Source organism: Stigmatopora argus, chromosome 16, assembly GCF_051989625.1.
Source record: "Stigmatopora argus isolate UIUO_Sarg chromosome 16, RoL_Sarg_1.0, whole genome shotgun sequence".
NCBI lineage: Eukaryota > Metazoa > Chordata > Actinopteri > Syngnathiformes > Syngnathidae > Stigmatopora > Stigmatopora argus.
Window position 1 is genome coordinate 11,864,686 of NC_135402.1, and position 24,171 is coordinate 11,888,856.

Genomic DNA, 24,171 nt, shown 5'->3' on the forward strand with positions numbered 1-24,171 from the left:
ATCCCGCCGCCACTACCTCTTGTGAATAAAAAGATGGATAATTGATACTTCTGTTAGCTGTTGTTTCATTAGAAAACAAATATAATTAAAATGATCACAAATTTGTTTTCTGCAAGTTCAGGAAAAATGTAAATAAATATCTCGTGTTCATGAAAATTGGAAAGTTTTTGCAGATTACGCGATCCTCGTTGACAACAATCCTGTATTTTGCAAAGGAACTTGAAGTTTTACTTTTCATCTGTGCTAAAATTACTTTCTAGCAGTGGGGAATTGTGTCAATCTCATTTGGTTGGACCGCAACGTCCGAAAAGAATTGGTCTTGTGTGTCACGGCTACGATCAGATCCGTCATGTCGTAGACGTTTTGCTGGCAGTGAAATTTGTCGGATTGATTAGTATTCGGTGGCCCGGTGGACGACTGGTTAGCATGTCGGCTTCACAGTTCTGGGTTCGGGGGTTCGATCCCACGTTAGTCCTCACTGTGTGCAATCTGCATGTTCTCAACGGGCATGTGTGGGTTTTCTCCTCCCACATCCCAAAAACATGAATGGTAGGCTGGTTGAAAACTCTAAATCTCCCATAGGTATGAAGGTGAGCGTCTGCCCTGAGATTGGCTGGCCACCGATTCAGGGTGTCGCCAGCTGGTGCCCGTCAGCTGGGATATGGTCCAGCATCCCCCGCGACCCTTGTGAGCATAAGCGGTAGAGAAAATGATTGAATGAATGATTAGTATCCTTGAGAATACGTACAACGTCATGAATGCAAACAAACTGTAAGCAATATAACTGAACCTTTAGCCTTCATTTGTCTCTAAGCAGCGAAATGTGCCTTGAAAAATCTACAGGCAGAAGGGGAAAAATGTGAGGGCATTCTGCAGCATACGCGCTTTGGTCTTTTATACCTGGAAGGAGGGACTATGGCTGAAGACAAAAGGTCCCGAGCATTCAAAGACTGAACAGTTGTGAGATAGCGAAAACGGATACATTGAAACAATAGGAAGAGTGATTTATGGCAAGAGCCCCACACCAAAATCACACGAAACACGTGATGATTTTCGGGAGCAACGTGGTGAGCGAGAGAGACAGAAAAAGAGAGTGGGAAAGTGAGAGAGTCTGAGAGACAGAGAGGGAGAGAGAGAGAGAGAGAGGGGGAGAGAGAGAGAAAGAGGGGGAGGGGGAAACATTTCAGCGCAGTGCGAGTGCCTGGATGAGTGGCCGCATCAGCACCACTAGCTGTAGCATCTTGAGACTGACGTGTGGCTTGTGGCATCTCCGTCGGCCGTACATACAGAAGCGCAGAGGGCAAGGGGCGGGGGTACGGACTGCACGTGCATGCCGCGGTGGCAAGCCGGGGGGAGCTAGGCGAGGGGGCCGGGGGGGACTCGGGCCAGAGGAAACGAGGACGACCGGTAGCAGTGGCAGCGTAGCAGGGGCAGTAGCAGCAGCAGCGGTGGCACCATGGCGCAAGCCGCCAAACAGCTCCGCAAGACCAAGGACCTCGCCGAGGCCGCCGCCCAGGAGCAGCGGGAGAAGGAGGAGGAGAAGATCAAGAAGAGGAATAGATCCAGGGATCGTAGACGCAAGGTAGGATGAAATGACGCGTCGGTACTCTCACAGTGCCTTTCTCCCGACTGGCAATCGGTTACCCGTGCATATTTACCCAGTCGGTCCCAGGGCCTCAGCTGGCGTGTATGCGGGTGTATGATTTCTGACAGTGGAGGTGTGGTTATGACAGGCTTTTCATCTAATGGCACACTCACATGAAGCATTCAGTATGATTTTGTTTCAATGCAGTCATGTCTCAAAAGGATGCAGGTGTAGTTTGCTGTCCTTTAATTCAATTTTTGTTGATCACTAGCATTTACTCCGTTTTCATACTGGTCGGTGAAATTCTCCCCGTATTATGAATGAATGCAAAATGGAGGTAAAACGTGAGAATAGACGCAATATGAAACAATTTATGGCATTTCAGTGACAAATAATAGATTTTTTAGTCAAGAACTGAATGGTTATTTCTCTTCTTGACACGCGCATGATGGGGATGTCTTTCCGTGCACATTTTATGAGCTTTGTACTGCCTGTGCGCTCAACCTTGCTAGCCCCAAAATGATTCATGAGGATGAATATTGCATATTTTAATCTAGTTCAAATATTGCATGCTTGTCAGTTGGATTGCAGGGTAAACTAAAGTTAAAAAAAAGAAAACGCCACCAGTAAAATGGGAGATGACAGGTGTTCACTTTAAGGCTGGTCAAACAGACTGCAAAGGTTATTTTCTTTGAAAAAGTTGTTATAGAGTTGATTTTACATCACTTCCTCAGCAAACCAGACCTCCTTTTAGCATGCGTCGAAGGATTAAATCTGCATATGCATTTTAAGTTTTTCATTCCCCCCTAATTCAGTTGCCGAGACTCTAATCCAGACATTTTGTAAATCCTGCCTGTAACACTGCAATGTAAACCTGTTTGGGTTCTGGAAAAAAAAAACAGACAGGCCCTAGTATGCCCAGAATTAAACTGGTCAAATCCAGCATCATCGTATTTTGCTCCTCACATTACTTGTCAGAGCTCTTCCACCGTGGGATTTGTGGTTTTACAGTTGTCAGGTCATATCTATTAATAAAAAAAGAGAAAATGCTTTACATGGCGGCCCAGTGGACGAGCGATAAGTGCGTCGGCCACACAGATTGAGAGTTTTATTCCAAGTTCTTTCTTTGCGGAAACTGCATGTTCTTCTGCTTGCGTGTTTTTTTTAGGGTGCTCTGGTTTCCTCCCACATCAGAAAAACATGCATGGTAGGCTGGTTGAATACTCTAAATTGCCCCTATGTATGAGTGTGAGCGAGAATGTGTGTTTGACTGGCAACCAATTGAGAGGATCCCTCGCCCGCTGCCCATAGTTGGCTGGGTTTGGCTCCAGCACCCCGCGCGACCCTTGTGAGGATAAGCGGAATAGAAAATGAATTTTAAAAAATTGGTTGATTTTAAATTCATCGGTACGGAATGAATGAATGGAACCGCCAGGAATTATATTACTTCAAAGAACTGTATCAGTTGTAACTACAGAATGTTTACAAGTGCTTAAAGTGTGCGCTCTCATGAGTTCCTGAGGGCAAAAAGGAACCTTTTAGAACAAAGCAGTTAATTTCTCCATGCCAAGTATCTCCTTTGTCAATCTTGTAATGTATCTGAAACATTGCTGCACAGTAAGAATGTAAAAGGCTGAGTACAAGACCAACATGTCTTTACAATTGCCTATTGGGCTTAGCCAAGTATTAGAAAATGAGATGTTTGGCCTAGCAAAATGTGGTTCATTCTAATCTAATCAAAAATAGAACATATAAAGTCTCAGTTATTTATGAGTCGAGCACCAATATTAACGATACCAACACCATTAATCAGTATCTAACTAAGACACCCAGTGAAAAAGTAAGTAGCAGGAGCTCTTTCTTCATTGAATTGAATTGAGTAGTTGTGAATCAAATTGGGCAGGGGTGGCCAAGTCGGGTCCTCAAGAGCCCCTATCCAGTCTGTTTTCCATGTCTCCCTCCACCAAGACACCTAAATCAAATAACTGGGATCGGTATGAAGCTTCCGGACAGCTTGATGATAAGTTGATCATTTGATTCAGGTGTGGTAGAGGAGGGAGATATGGAAAACAGACTGGTTAGGGGCTCTCGAGGACCAGACTTGGCCACCCCTGAAATAGGGGATTCATACTATCATAGTAACTCCCCCTCACTGCTTTTCTTATAAAGGTCTATGTTGAGAGTTCAATTATTCTTTCATTCATTTTCCATGCTGATTGTCATCACATGAGTTGCAGGGGGTGCTAGGGGCATATCCCAGCCTACGGGCATCAGGTGGGAGACACCCTGAATTGGTAGCCACCTAATTGCAGGGCACAAGGAGATGCCCAACCAGGCTTACATTCCTACCTAGGGTCAATTTAGAATAACCAACCAGCCTACCCTGCACGTCTTGGAAAGTAGAAGGCAACCAGAGTACCTGGAGAAAAAACACACAAGCCCAGGGAGAACATGCAAACTCCACACAGGAAAGTCCGAACCTGGAATTGATCCCTCAATCTCAAAACTGTGAGGTTGATGCTCTAACTACTCATCCACTGCGCTGCCTAGAATTCAATCAGTTATTATAATTAATTCATGTTCTGCACCGCTTATCCCCACAAGGGTTGCGGGGTGTTCTCAAACCTATCCCAGCTAAGATCCCATACACCAGGCATGCGACACCCTCAATTAGTGGCCACACAATTGCAGGGCACAAGGCGACGGACAACCTCTCACACTCAATCTCATACCTAGGGGCAATTTAGAGTGTTCAACCAGCCAACGTGGACGTTTTTGGGATGTGAGAGGAAACGGGAGTACCCGGAGAAAACCCACGCAAGCTAGGGGAGAACATGCTAACTCCCTACAGGAAGGTTTGGACCTGGGATCGAACCCTTGATCTTAGAACTGGCAATAACTTATATCAAACCACTGCCTTCAATCAGTGAATTAAAATAACTTATGATATGAATAAATCTCGATTAATATGCCTGGTCAACTTGTCAATTTTTTGCTTCTTTTGTCCCCGGAGTGTGTCAAATTTCTTAGTGCTGTGGTGCTAAAGTCTTCAGTATCCTATAAAATGGACATAAAGTTCTGCTAATTGATAATGGGATTTTTTGTGGAATGTGTGTAAGTTGGTTTACTAACAGAGCTTCGGGGTATACTTCATTCATTTTCCATACAGCCAGTTTTGTGGATTTGAGATGAAACTGGAGTACCCCACGTACACCGTGAAAACATGCAAACTCCAGACAGGTAGGAACACCTGGAATTGAACTCCCGATTTCAAAACTGTGAGGTATACTATGTGCTAACCAATAGGACACCGTGCCACCTACTTTTTGCTACATAAATATACTGTAGGTTTATGACATACAGCACAGACATACACTTTACTGAACAATAGCTGTCTAACGCGTATTTCCTAACATGCTTATCAGTATAACAATAAAACATGGTGTAGTATACATGATCTAAATCTGGTTAGACGATTTTAATGGAAATACCAGAACAGGCTGCACCTCATCTCATCATTGCATTGCATCATTGCTACCGTATGCATGCATGTACATTTATGTGTATGTATGTATATATGTGCTAAGCAACACACTTATTTATTTATGTATTTAGTCATGTATTTATTAACTTACTTAGTACCTATCTATTTATGTCTAAAATACCTTTCCTATTCCTGCATCCTCACCCTCTTGCTACTATGACAACGAATTTTCCCGAATACGGGATGAATAAAGTTATCCAATCCAATTGAACCCAGGACCCCACAGCTGTGAGGCTGACGCGCTAACCACTTGCGCCACCGGACCACCCCCAGGCTTCACATATTGAGTATATATATATATATATATATATATATATATATATATATATATATATATATATATATATATATATATATATATATATATATATATATATATATATATATATATATATATAAATATATCTATACTACTCTTCGTTATTGTGAGTCATGAAAAGTGTCAGAAAATGAGTGCTGAATAATAGCTGATGTGACATGCATGATTTGTGAGAGCAAAATGGTCTGAACAAGTGGTGTGAGCGTGTAGAATGTAGATACCTTTTGAAGAGTTTTAAAGGAAAGGGGAGGGCAGGATGGAGCCAAGGTCGAAAACAGCACAGCAGCACTCAGCATGGCCCAAACCTCCAATAGGCTATATTTGCCTGCCGGCCTAGGATTACACCGCACCTTGGACTACACACACACCAGACCTGTGTTACTCTATCTGACAGTGACTGTAGATGTTTGATTCTGGGAAAGCAGTTTGCTGATCGTTATTACAATTTACGGGCGGTTCCAGGACCAAATTTGATCTGTAAACCAATGTGATGAAATGCATTTAATTCATTTGACTTACTGGACTGTTGTAGCTGTAGCTTTATGAATTAGATTACATTACATTCATCTTTTTTTTGTATATGTATGCCTTCTTTGAAGGACATGTCGCAATAATTGGGATGAAACTACACAATGATACATAAGATCATTAGCTCTGTCCTTGGTTTGGCTGTCAACATGCTGGTGATAAGATTCCAGTTGGCTCAGCACCGATTGTAATCGTCACTTTCATTTTGAGCATGGTGATATCTTTTGTCTCCCTGAGGTTGCAATGCTGGTAAATATCATTAGTACTAACATGAATGGTTGAATATGAATTTGAACTGAAAAGCAACATTATTTTATCGCATCACAATAATAACATTTAGGATGATACAATGTATTTTATTTTTTAATTTTTAATTACTTTATTATTAGTCATTTATTAGTCATTCATTCATTCATTTTATGAACCACTTTATCCTCACAAGGGTCGCGGGGGTGTTGGAGCCTATCCCAGTTGACTTCGGGCCAGAGGAGGGGGACACCCTGAATCAATGGCCAGCCGGTCGCAGGGCAGAAGGAGACAGACAACCATTCACACTCACACTCATAATTAGGGGCAATTTAGAGTGTCCAATCAGCCTACCATGCATGTTTTTGGAATGTGGGAGGAAACTGGAGTACCTGGAGAAAACCCACGCAGGCCAGGGAGAACATGCTAACTCCACACAGGTGTACTGACCTGGATTTGAACCCAGGACCCCAGAGCTGTGAGGCCGACGCGCTGACCACTCGCCGTGCCAACAATAGTCAATAGCATTGAATTATACCATAGCTGTTTTGGTGCAATAAAAATGACACTTGCCAGAAACTTTCAGTCCCTTGACAACAGAGATACTGACAGGCCTTAGAAAATGATCAAACTGAAAAACTCAAAGAGAAACCATCACACTGCAGCAAAGACTCGCATTATCGTTTCCGCTTTCTGCGACGAAGCCCGGGTGTGTCTGCGAGCCGCTCTTTCAGTGCATTAGTGGACTTCTTTGGGTCACATGATCCACATGTACTTTCAGCGCTGCTAATTTTATTATATAAAACTCGGTTCCACATTTAAGTGTGTGTACGTTCACTGCAAGTCCATATCAGTGTGTATGGCATGGTGTCAGTCTGTATCGCTTTCCCTCTTCTTTGTACTGATTTCTTGGAATTAACAGTGCTCACTCATCCTGACTTTTCTAATGACCCATGATGAATCATTAGCAGTGGCTATATCTTGTATGTAGGCCAATTATGTAAGTTAGACGTGTTGTTAAAGTTTTCTTTAAAGACGGTTGATGGAATGTTTCAGCTGTAAAGGTTTCAGAGCCTGTACGTTAGCAGTCTCCTAAAAGGCTGTAGAAACATTGTTTTCACTTGTCTGTTGTTTCATAGCTCATCAACATTAAGGCAAGTGTGCTCTTTTCTGTCTCTCCGTCATCTTGCAACATGCTTCGTCATCTTGGAATCTCGACGGTTACATCAGTCACCTCACTGTCACCTGACCCGAAGGGTTTATAATAAACTTTGTCATGAGATTTAACCACAATGAGGGATGTTCTGGTTCGTGATTGTAGGCAGCCACATGATTACAACTTTAGGGAAATACTTTTGTGCACGGTATTGTATGGTTGATGAGGACAGGAGTTGAGCACCAAAACGGTTGTGTCATGGTGAAAGAAAATGAGTGTTCTTTTCCAAATTCACACATCTGTTTCCTGAAGGTTTAGTAATTGGTTAAAGTTTTATAATTTAATTCATTCATTCTTGAGATTATTATATTAATACTGTAGCACCACTTAAGAGAATGTACGGGGGAGTAGCGTCAATTGTGATGACAATATTCTTAGCCCAATAGCAGAATTTCCTATTCATTCATTCATTCATTCATTTTCCGAACCGCTTATCCTCACAAGTGTCGCGGGATGTGCCGGAGCCTATCCCATCTAACTGTGAACACCAGGTGCGGGACACCTTGAATCGGTGGCCAATCACAGGGCTCAAGGAGACAGAACCATTCACAATCGATTTTCTTCTTAATTTCAGTTTGGATTCTCACTTTTCCACTCCATGGTTAGCCACAATAGTTGACTGAGGAATTTCTTTTCTAGATTTTATTTTATGTTCAAATATGAATTTAAGCGGCCCGGCGGCTTGAGTGGTTAGCGCGTCAGCCTCACAGCTCTGGGGTCCAGGGTTCAAATCCAGGTCAGTCCACCTGTGTGGAGTGAGTATGTTCTCTCTGGCCTGCGTGGGTTTTCTTAGATGTGGAACCGAGCTTTATATAATAAAATAGGCAGCGCTGAAAGTACATGTGGATCATGTGACCCACAGAAGTCCACTAATGCACTGAAAGAGCGGCTCGCAGGCACACCCAGGCTTTGTCGCAGAAAGCGGAAACGATGGTTTCTCTTTGAGTTTTTTAGTTTGATCATTTTCTAAGGCCTGTCGGTATCTCGGTTGTCAAGGTACTGAAAGTTTCTGGCAAGCCTCATTTTTATTGCCCCAAAACAGCCATGGTGTAATTCAATGCTATTGGCTATTGTTGGGGCGGCCGGGTGGGGCGAGTGGTTAGCGCATCGGCCTACAGCTCTGGGGTCCTGGGTTCAAATCCAGGTCACGTCCACCTGTGTGGAGTTTACATGTTCTCCCTTGGCCTGCAAGGGTTTCCTCCCACATTCCAAAAACATGATTGGAAACTCTAAATTGCCCCTAGGTATGGGTGTAAGTGTGCATGGTTGTCCGTCTCCTTGTGCCCTGCGATCGGCTGGCCGCCAATTCAGGGTTTCCACTGCCTCTGGCCCGAAGTCAACCGGGATAGGCTCCAGCACTCCCCCACAAGCAAAATGAGGATAAAGCGGTTCAGAAAATGAGATGAGATGAGAAATGACTATTGTTGATTGGTTATTGAGAGATGGGCCAAAGAAGAAAAATATCCAAACAAAAAATCAGCAGTTTCCCGACAGGCATGCCAATACCAGCTGCCATTGTTTCCGCCATGTCACTTTGCAGCGTTTGCATCAGCAATCAGTGACGGCAGACCGCCTGCGAACAGGACAAGAAGAGACAGCTCCGAGCATCCCCCAGTGCTTCTCCCACGTTGACTTCCAAACCTTGTCACTGCCCTGCTTTTTGATCCTCCCTTACTGTGTCATTCCTCTGCCAGGGTAAATGACTTTGTGTTATAATGGCTAGGGCCTGTTGTAATAAAAACAATGTGCGGAGAGAAATTTAAAAAAAACGACTAAACACCCCTGTTCGAAAATTCCAAATTTTGTGATTTTTGAGAGAGAGAAAAAAGGACAATAGACTTTTGGAACCCTAATGGGAAAATAATTTCAAAAGGGGGCTTCAAAATAAAGAACTAAATTAATGTCATCTTTCAATCATTTTCGGACTAAAAGTCGTATTTCTTTTCATGATTTGACTGTCCTTGTGACAGCCACCGGGAAGGCGTGCCCTCCACTTCCCGAGTTGACGTATTTGTTCAGAACACTTCAAAGGATGTGGTAGTCACTTGGAATTAAATTGAAAGCTTTGTTTACAATTTACATTATGTTATTGTTTGTTTAATCCGAATAATACTTAATACCTTACATTCATTGGCGCCCATTTAACCTGTCATTCTCCATTTTACTGTTGTTGCTTGATAAAATAAAATTGCCCCCAAAATTCAACTTATACTTCAGTGAGACTAATAAGCTTTATTACCCCCTTCATTTAACATTTTCTGGCTAGACTTATATGGCATTTAAGGAACCATAGTCATTCTCAGCTATTAGTATTTAGTGCGCATTTGATTATTGAGTTTAATTGTCTAGAAATCCATCACAACATAAAGAAATTGCTTGGTATACCTACACTTTCAGAATCTTCTGAAGGTATTTAGCTTGTTACACAATACTTGACCAAGGGAATTGTTATTTATTTATTTCAAGCATAGCATTATTTGAGTTGTTAAACTTCACCCACTTGGCATCCAGTGTAACCGGGTGGTTCAGTACAGCCATCTGAAATAAAACTGTAATGAATATACATATGTATAAACAAATGGGTTTTAACTTGACTTAAATCCTTAGCTGATACGGGGGTCTTATTTCTGCATTTTTTTAATTATATCTATTCATGGGACAACACTTTGATTCAATGTAAAGCAGTCACTGTAGAGCTTGGATAATAACAGAAATTATTGTATCTTCAAAAACCTCAAATCACAGCATTGAATGTTTAACATGCTGCCAACACAGTAGCACTCACACCAATCATCATAAAGTGGCAGGGGGGTGCTGGAGCCAATCCCTGCTATCTCCAGGCCAAAGGCGGAGGACAACCTGAATCGGTGGCCAGCCTATTGCAGGGCACAAGGAGACAGACAACCATGCACACTCACACCCATACCTAGGCGCAATTTAGAGTGTCCAACCAGCCTACCATGTATGTCTTTGGAATGTGGGAGGAAACCGGAGTACCTGGAGGAAACACACGCAGGCCCGGGGAGAACATGCAAACTCCACACAGATGGACATGACCTGGATTTGAACCCAGGAACCCAGAGGTGTGAGGCCGACGCGCTAACCACTCGTCCCACCGGGCCGCCCTGTGGTACAGACAATGAATGAATTAATGAATCTCCTCAAATGATCCGTGCACGTGTGTCTACATGGGTGTGTGAGTGTGTGTGTGTGTGTCCACTGATATAATGTTATGGACGTTAATTTACTTCTTAGTTGTCATTAACTTACATGAGGATTTTCTTAACTGGATGGAAAATCTTTTGTCTCGCTTATATTCCCCAGGGTCCCTAACCATGTTAATATTGACCACATGTACTTAATATCAAACTGACATGGTGTATGCTCAAATTTATAGATGCATTTATCAGGCGTAAGTAGGTATCAAAGCGACGATAGAAAATATTTCAAAACACCATTAGAAATGTAGACTCTGTATTATTAAAGCTTGTTGTAGCTTTACAAGTGAGTGAAGAACAAACACCATAGTGGCCATTTGTTCAGTAAACAATCAGGCCAGGTCCATTGGAAGCATCCATTAATGCTCCAACCACAGAGGCGGAGGCTGAGTACAACAATAAATGTAACCGTGTTTTATTGGAACAGTCTGTTTGTAATAAAATGTAATGCACGCTACGTTAAAAGAACATGGAATTATCCATAATTCAGCAACAGATGGAAATGTAAAAAAATCAAGATTGCTGAGCAACACTAAAGAAAGACAAACCACAGAAGGCAAAGCGAGCAGTTTTCTGAGAAAATATACCCAAGCCTACATTGTTGCTATGTCATTGGCTTAATTGTAACCGCAAATGTGATACAAGCACAAATTGTGTGATGCTACATAACCTTGTTTGAGTTTGTGGCTATATTGTATGGTCACGTCTGTGACCATTACTCATGCTAATACGCTAACTGACCATCGGACGGAGTGCCAACGTGTGCACCAGTGGCCCAGGAGGACATCAAGGTGAATGGAAGCGGTCCTTTAGTTTGCACTTCAAAACCATTCAATCACAGTGGATAGTTTCCATCATACTGTGGCTCATAACCAGTAAAATATTTTAAAAGATGATGTAGTCAAGATGGTTCTTTGATCAAGTAATGACACTTAGTTACAGTCCACATCACATGCTCAGCGTGTGGTTGTTGTGGCCACTGTTTTGCTCAAGCTGACCACCGTAGTGAAAAACAGTTGCTTTGATTGACACTCTTATGGTGGCCATAAGAAAAAAAGAAGTCAATCCTTATCGTACTCCAAACGTGTCTCAGTTCATGGCTGTATTTAAAGGTCAAATAAACAACCAGCACGGCAAGGCTGTCTGAATCTGAAGGCGCAGTAAAATCCAGCTCGGTTTTATCTTAATTGGGAGGACACAATGCATTTTACAGAACTGAAACAGTGCAGAATGACTTTGTCATCAGCAGGAAGCTATACTCGTGGAATGTTCAACCCATATCGCGCTGCTCCAAATGAAGGTCTCTTGAATATGTTTTTTGGCCCTTTTTATCCCAAGCTGTGTCCCAGTTTCGAAATGGAGCCGGTAGGCATGGTAGCGGCGTAACAGTAGCGTGTCTCAGAGGCAAAATGGCATGCTAATTTACCTGCATTATCAGCACTGTTTACAGGCTCGGAAGACTGTAAAGGCCACATCCCATAGGACAAAGCCCCTGTCACACAAAACATTTACCGCCCAACAACTACACGAGCTACTACTGCCACTACTACTACACTTTCAGCTTGTCCCAAGAGGAGTCGCTAGAGCGAATCAACTTTTTCCATTTCACCCTTTCATCATCCTCGCCTACACTAGCCACTTCCGTGTCCTCTGTCACTACATCCATGTATCTTGTACTTGGTGAAAGTAAGGATATTACTCATTCATTCTTTTATTTTCCATTCCGCTTATGCTCACAAGGCATGCGGGGTAGAGAGAGCCTATCCCAGGCAATGTTGGACTGTAGGCAGGTGACATCCTGAATTGGTTGCCAGTCAATTCTCGGGTACAATGACCAACAACCAATCACTCATAGCTTGGTAAAATTCAGGGTGTTCAACCATGCAAATCTTTGGGAGGTGGGAGGAAACCAGAATACCCGGGAAAATAATCCTGCACAGGCATCTGTAAAACATGCAAACTCCTCACAGGAAGGTAGGATTCGGAACTCACTGGGGATGGACCCTTGATCTCAGAACTCGTGCCGCCCAAGGCTGTTACTGTGTCTGCAGAAGTAATGAAGTACTGCAATTCTTCTGTATGTGTTACTAAAAGTGTAGTGGTACCTGGCTTTGAGTGTGAATGGAAAAATGAATGGATCACTGTATGTCCCCTACACCTGACAAGGAAATAGGCCAAGATGCAGTCTGTCTTTCATTCTGAGGCAGTTGTGCTAGGCTTTGGCTAACCTGCTCTCCTGAAGTTGATTTAGGTATTAAAAAAAAGAGTAGTCTGTACAATATGTTGGAGTTGCATGTCTTAATGTCACATGATGGGTGAAGTCAGTCAACATGAATGACATTTGAATGTTGAGGTTGATTGATGCCCCTCTGTAATGTGATATGTCATCTTGTAGCTTTCATCTGATCCGGTTGCAGTTCATTTTGATGTAAACTTTAGAAAAGTTGGCCACAAAATTACCCAGATTCTCCAACTATTGTCTGGTTGATGCCTTATTAATGAAAATTAAGCAATGGCCTCTATTTTGTGTTGCTCCCGTTTCTGTAGGACTTTTGTGTCTTATGAACGTGTTGCTGTTGTGATCAAGATTTCTTCACTATTCAATTAGTTCTCATTAACTTAGCCTGAAAAGGCATTGCCTCAAATTCCCAGTTCTTTCTGCAACTCTTCTTGGACTTCAGGTCTGACCCTTACACTTGGGAATATTTGTTCCATTGATAAACAGATTTTTTGGGGCTTAAACATCCCTTGTGATTATCGCAGTGTGCTGAATCACAAGGACTTTTACTGATTGGCCTCAAGGAGCAGTTGTCATATTGAGAAATCCATCAGACAAGCAGTACAATTTGATGCAATTAGTCGTTTGTAGTGGTTAAACTGTTGGACTTTCATAAACGTCGTTAGCGTGAGTGTGAGTGGTTGCCCCAATGAACGCTGTAATCGACAAAGGATTACGTGACAGTAAATTTCTGCTTTTCTCGCACGTTGTTTGCAGTTTGTTGTTTTACAATTTGCATTTGCCATGTGGAAGGATGTCGATTCTACATGGAAGCCCGGTGATGTCATTTTCCTGTGTTGTATTCTCCCCATGCACAGAGCAATGCAGTGACTTCACATCCTGCTGTGAAGAGCATATGTCAGATCCTGGGATTGCTTGTTGAAAGCAGAGCCGATTGCGGTGCCGCATATTTATGTTTGCAATTTAGCAGAGCAGATATTTAGATATTAGCATAAAAAGTATATGAGCACTAAGCTGCATTTAACCAAGTTTCTGCTCGTGGATGATTCCTTAATCTCCTAAAACCCACACTCTTGTAAGGCATGCATTTTTTTTCTCTTTGATATTTAGGCTAATTGGGACCTGATGAGTGTAAAAACAAAGAATTATCTTTTTACATGATGTAGGTTCTGAGAAAAATGTTGTCCACATCATAAGTGGACGGCAGGCCCTTGTATTCCAAAATTTAACATTATAGTCTTTGACAACCAAAAATGTGATGTCCACACATGTGGATGCCAGGTCATAGGAGGTTAATGTGTGGAAGTCAGCGTCATCTATTTCATCTGGTAATGTTTGTTGTCAGTAAGAAGCTGACAGCAAGTTGCCACTGGGATTTCATGTGCCATAATGACTTGCATATTCAAGAATGAAAGCCCAGAATTCACTCCTGGAATTTAAAAGAAAAATGCTGTTTTGTAATGATATCGTAGATTCACATTAACAGCTTCTGTAAAAAATTTGGACTTTGAATTTGAAACTTTGGTGGAACCCAAATCAGCTACCTATGTATTAGACTTAAATACTAAATCACTTCAGTATTTAATTTGATCCGACATATGGTGATATGATATTTATTTATTGTTAGGGTTTGTTTTATACAGATGAAGTAAAAATTGATAAACCAAATTGGTTTTCGAATGATTGCTGCCTCTCTTTTTAACTGCAGTAGTAAAATACTACATTAATGCTCCATGGTTGTGTAGGGCTGGGTAATTTAACCTCAGTGACTGTAACCTCATTTATTAGTCAAAATATTGACATATTTCAACAAATCCATATCCACCAATAATCCAAACATTTAGCACTTCCTGTCTGTGTCTTCTCACCCCACTTGCATTCAGCTATGTTTGTCTTCATCCTTCTCTCAGATCACTCGTTTATTCTATTTCATGCCCTTAATGGCTTCATTGAGATGTACCACTACCCCACAATCTCTTCTACTATATGTGCCCTTCATGACTTCCCTTTTCTTCCTTTCAATCCATCACTCACTCCTGTTGCTGACTTCTCACTCTGGTCATAGTGATTCTGGATTATCATTATGGGGGGCATGAATTGCTGAGGGAAATAATAAGTAAACCGCAGAAATAATATTGAAAAAGGAAACATTGAAATATATCCAGTAAAAAGTAGCAGGCCTAAAACAGATGGAGATAAAGGAACAAAAAGGGACCCTGTTTGCAGAGTACCCCAAGAACCCGCCCTTATCTTATCAGAGGAATGCACATCTGGAAAACCAAAATACCCCACACTTCATGGACAACAGGCACAAGTTAATAGACTGCTTATTAATCAGAGAAAGACAACTCTGTGCTTACAAGGGAGAGAGTCTTGGTCATTGTATTAAACCTCTGCTAAGGCTTAGATAGTAGTAGAATGATCTGCCGCGCTGTTCTTGACTCCTCTGTCATGGGAACAAATTATTTGTCTTAGAACAGTTGGCTTTTGCTGGAGTTTTTATATGGGAATGAACATACACAGAACCTTGAGAAATAAGCAATTAACAGGTGATTTAAAAATCAGTGCTCTTAAACTACACAATCATGACCCACACTTCTTCTACACAGCAGGCATATTGAATGTTTTTAGATGTCATGAACTCTGAAAATGACTCCATGCCTGTGGTTTTCTGATACATGGGGAGCTTTTTAATTCAGATTGAATTACTGGACTGTCAAGCCATACCATCTTCAACGAACAATTCATCAAATGTTTCATTTTTTTATACCGTATTTTTTAGACTCTAATTTGCACCTGTCTAATAATGCACAGTAAAGAGGAAAAAAGTATATACAAGTCACACTGGCGTATAAGACGCATTTCTTGGTGGGCAACATACTTTAAAGTAAATATGTATAGTTACATTGAGAACAACAGGCTAAATAGGCACCTGCTAATGTAAAATTTACAGGTTTTTTTTGGATACCTATAGCTTAAAAGGCCACTTGATGGTGTAGGGCACGGGTGGCCTAGTCCATTCCTCGAGAGCCCCTATCTGGTCTGTTTTCCATATCTCCCTCCACCAACACACCTGAATCAAATAATTTTATTCGGTATCAAGCTTCTGGACAGCTTGCTGATGAGTTGATCATTTGACTCAGGTGTGGTAGAGGAGGGAGATATGGAAAACAGACTGGATAGAGCTCTCGAGGACCGGACTTGGCCACCCCTGGTGTAAGGGTTCACTCGTCTGACTTCGGTGCAGGCAAGCATGGGATCGATTTCTGCATGGTGGTATGATTGAGCTTGGGAATGGTTGTCTGTTTCTCTCTGTGCTCTTCGGCTGACTGGCAACCAGTCTAAGGTGTAGTCTGCCTTTCGCCCGAAGTCTGCTGGGATTGGTTACAGCAACCCTTGCAAGGATGCACAGACCGCAAAGTGAATATAAACTAAAAAAAAAAACAGGCTTTCAGTGGTCAGAGAGGAAAAAAACATATATAAGTCATACTTGAGTATTTGTCACAGTCCCGGCAAAACTATGAGAAAAAAGTGTGATTTATAGTCGCAAAATATGGTACATATCAGCATCCTGACAAAGTAGCTCTGGCCCACTTAGAGGGAAAGGGCAGTTTGTCCAGCTTGTCCCCACTGAGTGATGACGTCGACAATAAATTTGCTGAGGTTTGGTCCTACCCATCATGCCTTGTAGGCATTACTTCAGCAGTGCTCATGAATATTAAAAGGTTACAAGAGTAGCGAGATGGGAGGGTGGCTGTCGGAGAGAGAAATGTGGACGTGATGTGTAGCTAGATGACTGAAAATGCATTTTGTCTCCTTAAGTATGCTTGCTTGAACTGTATCTTGTTCCAAAACCGGTAAACAATGCAAGTTGGCAAAGTTGTCTTCTGTGCAGCCTCACTATTCTGTTAAAGTGTTCATTCATTAATTTTCTGTACCACTTCGGGCCAGAGGCGAGGGTCACCCTGCCTCGGTGGCCAGCCGATCGCAGGGCACAACCAGACGGACAACCATTCACACTCAAACCCATACCCAGACCTCGGGGCAATTTAGAGTGTCAAATCAGCCTACCATGCATGGTAAGATAAGTGATGGGTATGGGAATTGAGTATCACATCAATTCATTCTTTCATCATTCGCACTGCTTATCCACACACGAGTCGTGGGGCTACTGGAGCCTATCCCAGCCAACCATGGGCAGCGGGCAGGTGATCCCCCGAATTGGTTGCCAGCCAATCGCAGGGGATCACATCCATTGTATTCATTGTGATTGCATGACTTAACAGCGTTATCCGTGCTGCTGTCAGCTAGTACTCAAATTTGTTATGTCCCGATCCGATACTCAGTATCAGTATCGACGCACAATACTTGGAATATCAGATAGTATCAAATTCCCGTCTTTGTCTTGCTCTTGTTTTTTCCTCTTTTCTAGCACCTGGATTGATTCAGTGGGCAGGCCGGAGCTGCAAACTTGTGTTCATTAGGAGTACTCAGTATTTAAGGACTCATGCCACAGGCAATGGTTGCCCGACTGAAGCATTTTGCTTACCACTGCGTGTGTCCGACATTCCCCCCCGAGTTCTCCTACCGTCGTATGGTTGCATTTCTTATTTTGGTACTTTACATTACAGTAATACCTTGACATACGAGTGCCCTTACATACGAGGAATTCGAGATATGAGTAAAATTCAGAGCAAATATTTATCTTGAGATACATGACAAATTTTGAGCTACGAGCATACGAGACAGCCAGGTGACCGCAAGAGGCTGCTTACGATTTTAGCCCAATGTTTTTCTCACCGCATCTCCCTCGTGCAAAGATCTCTAAGAGTCCTGGGTGGAGCATTGCATTTTTTCCGTGTTCTTTTTTTTGCATTAGTCAGTGCAGAATTAAGGGAAACACAATGGATCCAAAGTAAGACGGTGCAATGAAGGGTAATGCCTCATGTTATTATTAATCTCAAATATTTTTTACATGGAGACATAATGCTTATTGTATGTCCCAAAGCTAACCAAGCGTCCTTTTAATGCGTTGCTACTGTAACTTATGACCATGCAAAACAATAGTACTGTCAATTTTAGGCGATGTGTGAATTATACTTTCAACCATAACACCCCTCTGTGACTAGTTTATCTCAAAGTGTAGCGAAGTGCGACGACACTTGCATCCACTCATTTAAACCTGAGAAGCAGCCACTCTCCAGAGCCAAGATATTGATTTTTAATTCTCAGAGCGTTGACTTCATCTTGACATGGATCTGTACTACTTTCCTGGTTGAATATGTATATTTATGACATTCATTTCGACATGAAATTTGAATGGGCCAGTGGTTAGCATGTCGGCCTCACAGTTCTGGGGTCGTGGTTTCGATCCCAGGTCAGTCCTCACTGGGTGGAATTTGCATGTTCTCCTCTGGCTTCTGTGGGGTTTCTCCGGGTACTCCGGTTTTGTTCAACATCACGAAAACATGCAGAGTAGCTGGTTGAACATTAAATTGCCCATAGGTATGAGTGTGAGCATTTGATTAATTGTACCCTATTGGGATGCTATCGAAACACAATGTTCCAATGTCCGTTGTTTTATTATGATTCTGATGTCTCATCTCATCTCATTTTCTGTACCGCTTTATCCTGATTAGAGTCACGGGGTGCTGGAGCCTATCCTAGCTGACTCCAGGCCAGACACGGGGGCACACCCTGAATCGGTGGCCAGCCGATCGCAGGGCACAAGGAGATGGACAACCATGCACACTCACACCCATACCAAGGGGCCATTTAGAGTGTCCAATCAGCCTACGATGCATGTTTTGGAATGTGGGAGGGAACCGGAGTACCCTGACGCGCTAACCCAGGGCTGGGCAAACCGGTCCTCGAGGGTCGCTGTGGTTGCAGGTTTTTGTTCCAACCGATCCAAAACAAACAGTTTAACCAATGAGGTTTCTGCTGAACCAAGAAGCACCTGACCTCATTGCACTTCTAAGATACAAGATTGGTGGAAAGGTTACCTCTTGTCGGTTGGAACGTAAACCCGCACCCACTGTGGCCCTTTCTGGAATAGTTTGCCCACTCGTGCGCTAACCACTCACCCCAGGGCTGGCAAATGATAATCGCTACTGTCACGTATGCCTCGGCTGTGGAGCCGAGTGGGGCTTGTAGTTCTGCGCAGTAAAATGAATAGACGAGTTTGAGCTTACTTCTCAGGTAATCAGAGCTTTGCTCTTTTTAAACGTAGACTTATTATCCCTTTGTCATCTATTTAACTGTATGTGTCTATATTGCAGGCTGATGCAAGCACCAGCTTTCTGCGCGCAGCTCGTTCAGGCAACCTGGACAAAGCTCTGGATCATATGAAGAATGGAATAGACATCAATTCAGCTAATCAAGTAAGAGCAATACAAAGAACTGGAAGAACTTCACTATGCAAAGTAAAAGATTGCAAATACGATTCCAAGGATTAAAAGTCAAGTTTGATGTGTGTTTGCATGATTAATGACTTAAAGGTCATTTGGTATTTGATCCCTAAGAGCCTGTCAGCAATTAGCCTACAGACTTGCAAAATTATATACAGTTGTGGTCAAAAGTTTACATACACTTGTAAAGAACATAATGTCATGGCTCTCTTGAGTTTCCAGTTATTTCTACAACTCTAATCGTTGCTCAAATTCATATATATATATATATATATATATATATATATATATATATATATATATATATATATATATATATGTATATATATATATATATATATATATATATATATATATATATATATATATATATATATATATATACAGAGAGAGAGAGACTTTTCATGTTTTAATTTGTTAAAATAGTTAAAAATGTCCAATATTTTTTTCCACGATTGTGTCATTCTTGTTGATTCTTGACAAAAAAAAACAATTACCTATATATTTGTTTAAATCCTGAAATGTGGCGAAATGTTGAAAAGTTTAAGGGGGCCGAAGACTTTTGTAATGCACTGGCCACCATTGGCCATTTCCTGGTAGAGGTCCAAACAAGTCGCGAAGGCTAATTTAATGGCACTCAATGATCACGGGGAGGTGATGGAGAGGGATAAATGTGTGGCTCACGGGCCTCAGATTGCTGACACTGTAGATTGTGTGCCGCTAATGAGGGCCAGATCTAAATACAAAAATTGCACCTGGGACCTCGCACTCCGTGCCTAAGTCAGTGGGGAGAGGAATCAGCTCACTCCCAACCCCCTTGTAGCAATAAATACAAATAGATGAACTGTGTTCAGAGTTTATGAATCGTTTTCATAACACGTCGGAAGGTACGAGCATTTCCCATAAGAATGAGATTTTTGAGCCTTAACAAAATCCCTAAAGAATTCAATATTTCTCTACAGAGGACAAACCTTTGCTTTTACTCCAGGTCTTTAGTGGCTCATTTAATTGGAACACATAGTGTGACTGTATCCTGTGAGAAAAGTCTGTCTGCACTATCCTCACAGAGACTAATAAAAATGATGGAAAAGAGAATTAAAAATTTAAGACATTTGGATACTTCACCATTGTGTAAAGTGGTGTACATAAATGATTCAGTGTTTCACATTATCATTCTTTCAATTTCCCACTTTTTCTTCTCATTCACCCTGTTTTATCATTTCAATGCACAAAATCTGAGGCATTGAATCTGCGATTTTTCCTCACTTTCTTTTTATAAAGTCACATAAACACCATAGCACACAGCAGTAAGACTGTCATTTCTGCAGTATGCTATACTTGCCATTATAATGAGAAATGTGAATAATTGAGACTCAGGCTGTTCCTGAGTGCTAGGAAAAGCGAAACAGACGGACAGTTGGCAGATTCACTAAGCAAAATCTGCTATCTTAATACTATCATCACAATGTGAATTCTGTTTGAACAGTGTAGCTGCAGGTTTATAATCTATTTTTAGATAAGTGGCTGATCACTAGATGAGGGATGTGTTCATTATGAGATATCAGGTATGTTGCAGTGTTATTAAACCAATTTAGGATTTAGAATTCACACGAACTAACCGCAAAGTTTGTCATCTTTTAAAACATACCAAGCAAAGTGTTTGAAGCCATTTAGACCTATGAACATCGTCTTCAATCTTTGTTTTCCAGCCACTCGGTAAATAAAAGTTTTGTAGGAGTACGTTATTGTGGACTCTTCAAAGAGCGCTGCTGATTAATTAATTAAGTTTCCATGCGAGAAATTTGGAATTTATGCGAACTGTGCTTATATATGTCTTGATGTGTAACAGGATTATTACAGTGAAACTTCACATATTTTAGGATACTTTTGGCCTTCAGAGGTTAAATAATTTTTTTGTCCCCCTAAAGAATGGCCTCAATGGGCTACATCTTGCTTCTAAAGAAGGTCATGTGAAAATGGTCCTGGAACTCCTCCACTCGGGCATTGAACTGGAAGCCACCACCAAGGTGCAGTAGCCTTACTGTTTTCATTGGCCTTTCAAACGTTTAAGCCAGTGCAATGTATGTGTGTTTGAGATGATTGCAGCCAGTATCTTTTCCATCTCTGTCCTTCTCTGTGTAACCTCCAGAAAGGCAACACTGCTCTCCATATTGCAGCGCTGGCCGGCCAAGAGAAGGTGGTGGCTGAGCTTGTCAATTATGGAGCCAACGTTAATGCCCAGTCACATGTGAGTCACACAAAGAACATGGAAGCATATGTGCAAAGTCCTTCAGTTGTTTCTGTTACTTTATATGTTGGATTACATTTGGTTTAAGGAAACTACTCCTCACGTGTCTCTTTGGCTTTTTTTTCCATGTTTGTTCTAAAATCTAAAATGTTTTCAAAGACCAACATATGCTTGCACCTTAGTATAGTCAGAAGCTTTAAGAATATTTTAAAATATTGGTCTGTATTTTTGGAAAGTGTTTTAAGGGTTTCTAGGTGGGTAATTGCCATGAGCATATCTGTGTATGTTTCATCCAGAAAGGGTTTAGTCCACTCTACATGGCGGCACAGGAAAACCATCTAGAGGTGGTTAAGTTTCTTCTTGAGAATGGCGCCAATCAGAGTCTTCCCACGGAGGTAAGTGTGAATGTGTTTTAGATTTGATGAAAACAGGGTGTAGATCAGGGTTGGGCAAACTTTTCAAATTTGACAGGCGGGCCGGGTCAGCACAAGATAAGATACATATAAAAAACTGCATCCGTTAACAGTACATATGAAACATAAACAGGAAAAAAGGACTAAAGTATGAACATACTCATCACTCATCTGGGATTTATGGGGTGCTTTCTTGGTTTTCATCAGACTAAAGGTCTGTTCACACATGTCGAGCCAAATAACACCAGAATCCTCTGTGCCATCTTCTGGATGTTTGGAAATTTGGCTGCACTTAATGAAGCCTAAAACTCAGAGACTTTCAGGGAGTTGAACTTGTCACATTGGAGATCAATCACTTCCAACTGCAACTCCTGTGGAACCGTTTCCGGGACTTGTGAGAAAGGACATGACACCAGCTGTCAATTTTTCCAAAATCACAAAACCGACGGCAGAATTGCTCATGCAGGTCATCCAATGATTTCCTGTATTTTGACCGCATAAAAAATAAAAAAATATAATAATTTGGACAACGTCGGCGGACCGGCTTAAAAGGCCTAACGGGCCGTTTATGGCCCGCGGGCCGTAGTTTGCCCATGTCTGGTGTAGATGTTGGTTATAGAGCCGCCATATGTCACAGTTTGTTGACGTATAGCACAAGAATGAAGAGAGTAAACCATGTTTAGGACTAAAATGAAGGAATTGCTGATTTGACTCTCCCTCACTTTTCTTTTCCGCTGACAGGACGGCTTCACTCCTCTGGCTGTTGCCCTCCAGCAGGGCCATGAAAACGTTGTTGCCCTGCTCATCAACTACGGCACCAAAGGCAAGGTCCGCCTGCCAGCGCTGCACATCGCCGCTCGAAATGACGACACGCGTACTGCCGCTGTCCTCCTGCAAAATGACCCAAATCCTGACGTCCTCAGTAAGGTAAACACTCAATGGTGCTGTAATGTTTGGGTAATTGTTGTATATTGACTAAAGGGAATAAATGGGATCATTTTTTCAGCCTAAAAATGTATTTTCGATGTTTTAATGTGTAATTATTTTCATTCTCATGATAAGTCAATTGTTTGTATCACCATGATATTTTGTATATTAAAAAAAAAAGTAACTGTAATTCTGAACTAATGGATTCCTGTCTAATTGGGCTTTTTCAAAACCTCTGAGAAAATGTTGAGTTTTGGAACATTACAGTAGTAAATGTGATAATATGACAACAAAATCATTTAAAAAAAAAAATTCTGCCTCTTACACATGCCTTGTATGTCCTTTATCTTTGTAGACTGGTTTTACCCCTCTACATATCGCAGCCCACTATGAGAATATGAGCGTAGCCCAACTGTTAATAAACAGAGGAGCCAACGTAAACTTTACCCCAAAGGTCAGCCCTCTCACCTGTGATTGAATTATGTGCCAAGGATGTACTTCCTTTTGCTTCACAGATTTGAACTAGAAATACATTTTGCGGGGTGTTATGACATCAATAATTTAGTAACCTGTGTCTCCTTTTCACTAGAATGGCATCACGCCAATTCATATTGCCTCTAGGAGAGGAAACATGATGATGGTCCGACTCCTGCTGGACAGAGGGGCCCAAATAGATGCCAAAACGAAGGTAGGATGTTTTTTGTTTGTTTGTATGAGTTCAAATGCTACTTCCTTTAGCATTTGGTGCACAAATTTGTCATTTTATAAGAAATTACTTCATCATACCTTCCAAGATTTATTCACACAATCTGTCGATCACACTGCTGAATTACTTTTTCTACAAAGCACATTTTCCCCATTTATGCTCACAATGTCCCTGTGTGTGTACAGGATGAATTGACTCCACTTCACTGTGCAGCCCGTAATGGACACGTTCGCATCATTGAGATCCTGCTGGAACATGGTGCTCCCATCCAAGCTAAAACCAAGGTACAGATTAATAAGCACGGTATATTACACCCTCAGTGAGATTCTTTCATCCAATGCTGCGGGTTTCTAACACTGCCAAGTCTTTTGATATCATCTCAGCGAATTAAATAGGACTCCACCAAGATTAAAGGAGCATTATGTAAGATTGGTGGCCAAAGATGGTACTGCAAGCAAGTTCAAAATATTGAAGCACATAACACTCCCTTCCTTTTTCGTCTGACAGATAAAAAATGTATCTTGCATAAAACATGAAAAAACTCACTTGTGCCTGCCATTGCTCGCTCAGGG

General features: G+C 41.7%; 1 protein-coding gene across 14 annotated transcripts in view; it reads left to right on the forward strand.

Moving 5' to 3' along the window:
• The first annotated feature begins 1,175 nt into the window (after nucleotides 1-1,175).
• The window catches only part of ank1b (ankyrin 1, erythrocytic b), a 69,344-nt gene continuing 46,348 nt past the window's right edge, over nucleotides 1,176-24,171 (forward strand). For all 14 annotated transcript variants that reach the window (XM_077623669.1, XM_077623671.1, XM_077623670.1 and 11 more), the window contains exons 1-9: nucleotides 1,176-1,582; nucleotides 19,177-19,278; nucleotides 21,234-21,332; nucleotides 21,455-21,553; nucleotides 21,850-21,948; nucleotides 22,708-22,893; nucleotides 23,249-23,347; nucleotides 23,483-23,581; nucleotides 23,785-23,883. In XM_077623669.1, the coding sequence (XP_077479795.1) occupies nucleotides 1,457-1,582; nucleotides 19,177-19,278; nucleotides 21,234-21,332; nucleotides 21,455-21,553; nucleotides 21,850-21,948; nucleotides 22,708-22,893; nucleotides 23,249-23,347; nucleotides 23,483-23,581; nucleotides 23,785-23,883 (1,008 nt within the window). In that variant the 5' untranslated portion in view covers nucleotides 1,176-1,456. The remainder of the gene's footprint in view (nucleotides 1,583-19,176; nucleotides 19,279-21,233; nucleotides 21,333-21,454; nucleotides 21,554-21,849; nucleotides 21,949-22,707; nucleotides 22,894-23,248; nucleotides 23,348-23,482; nucleotides 23,582-23,784; nucleotides 23,884-24,171) is intronic.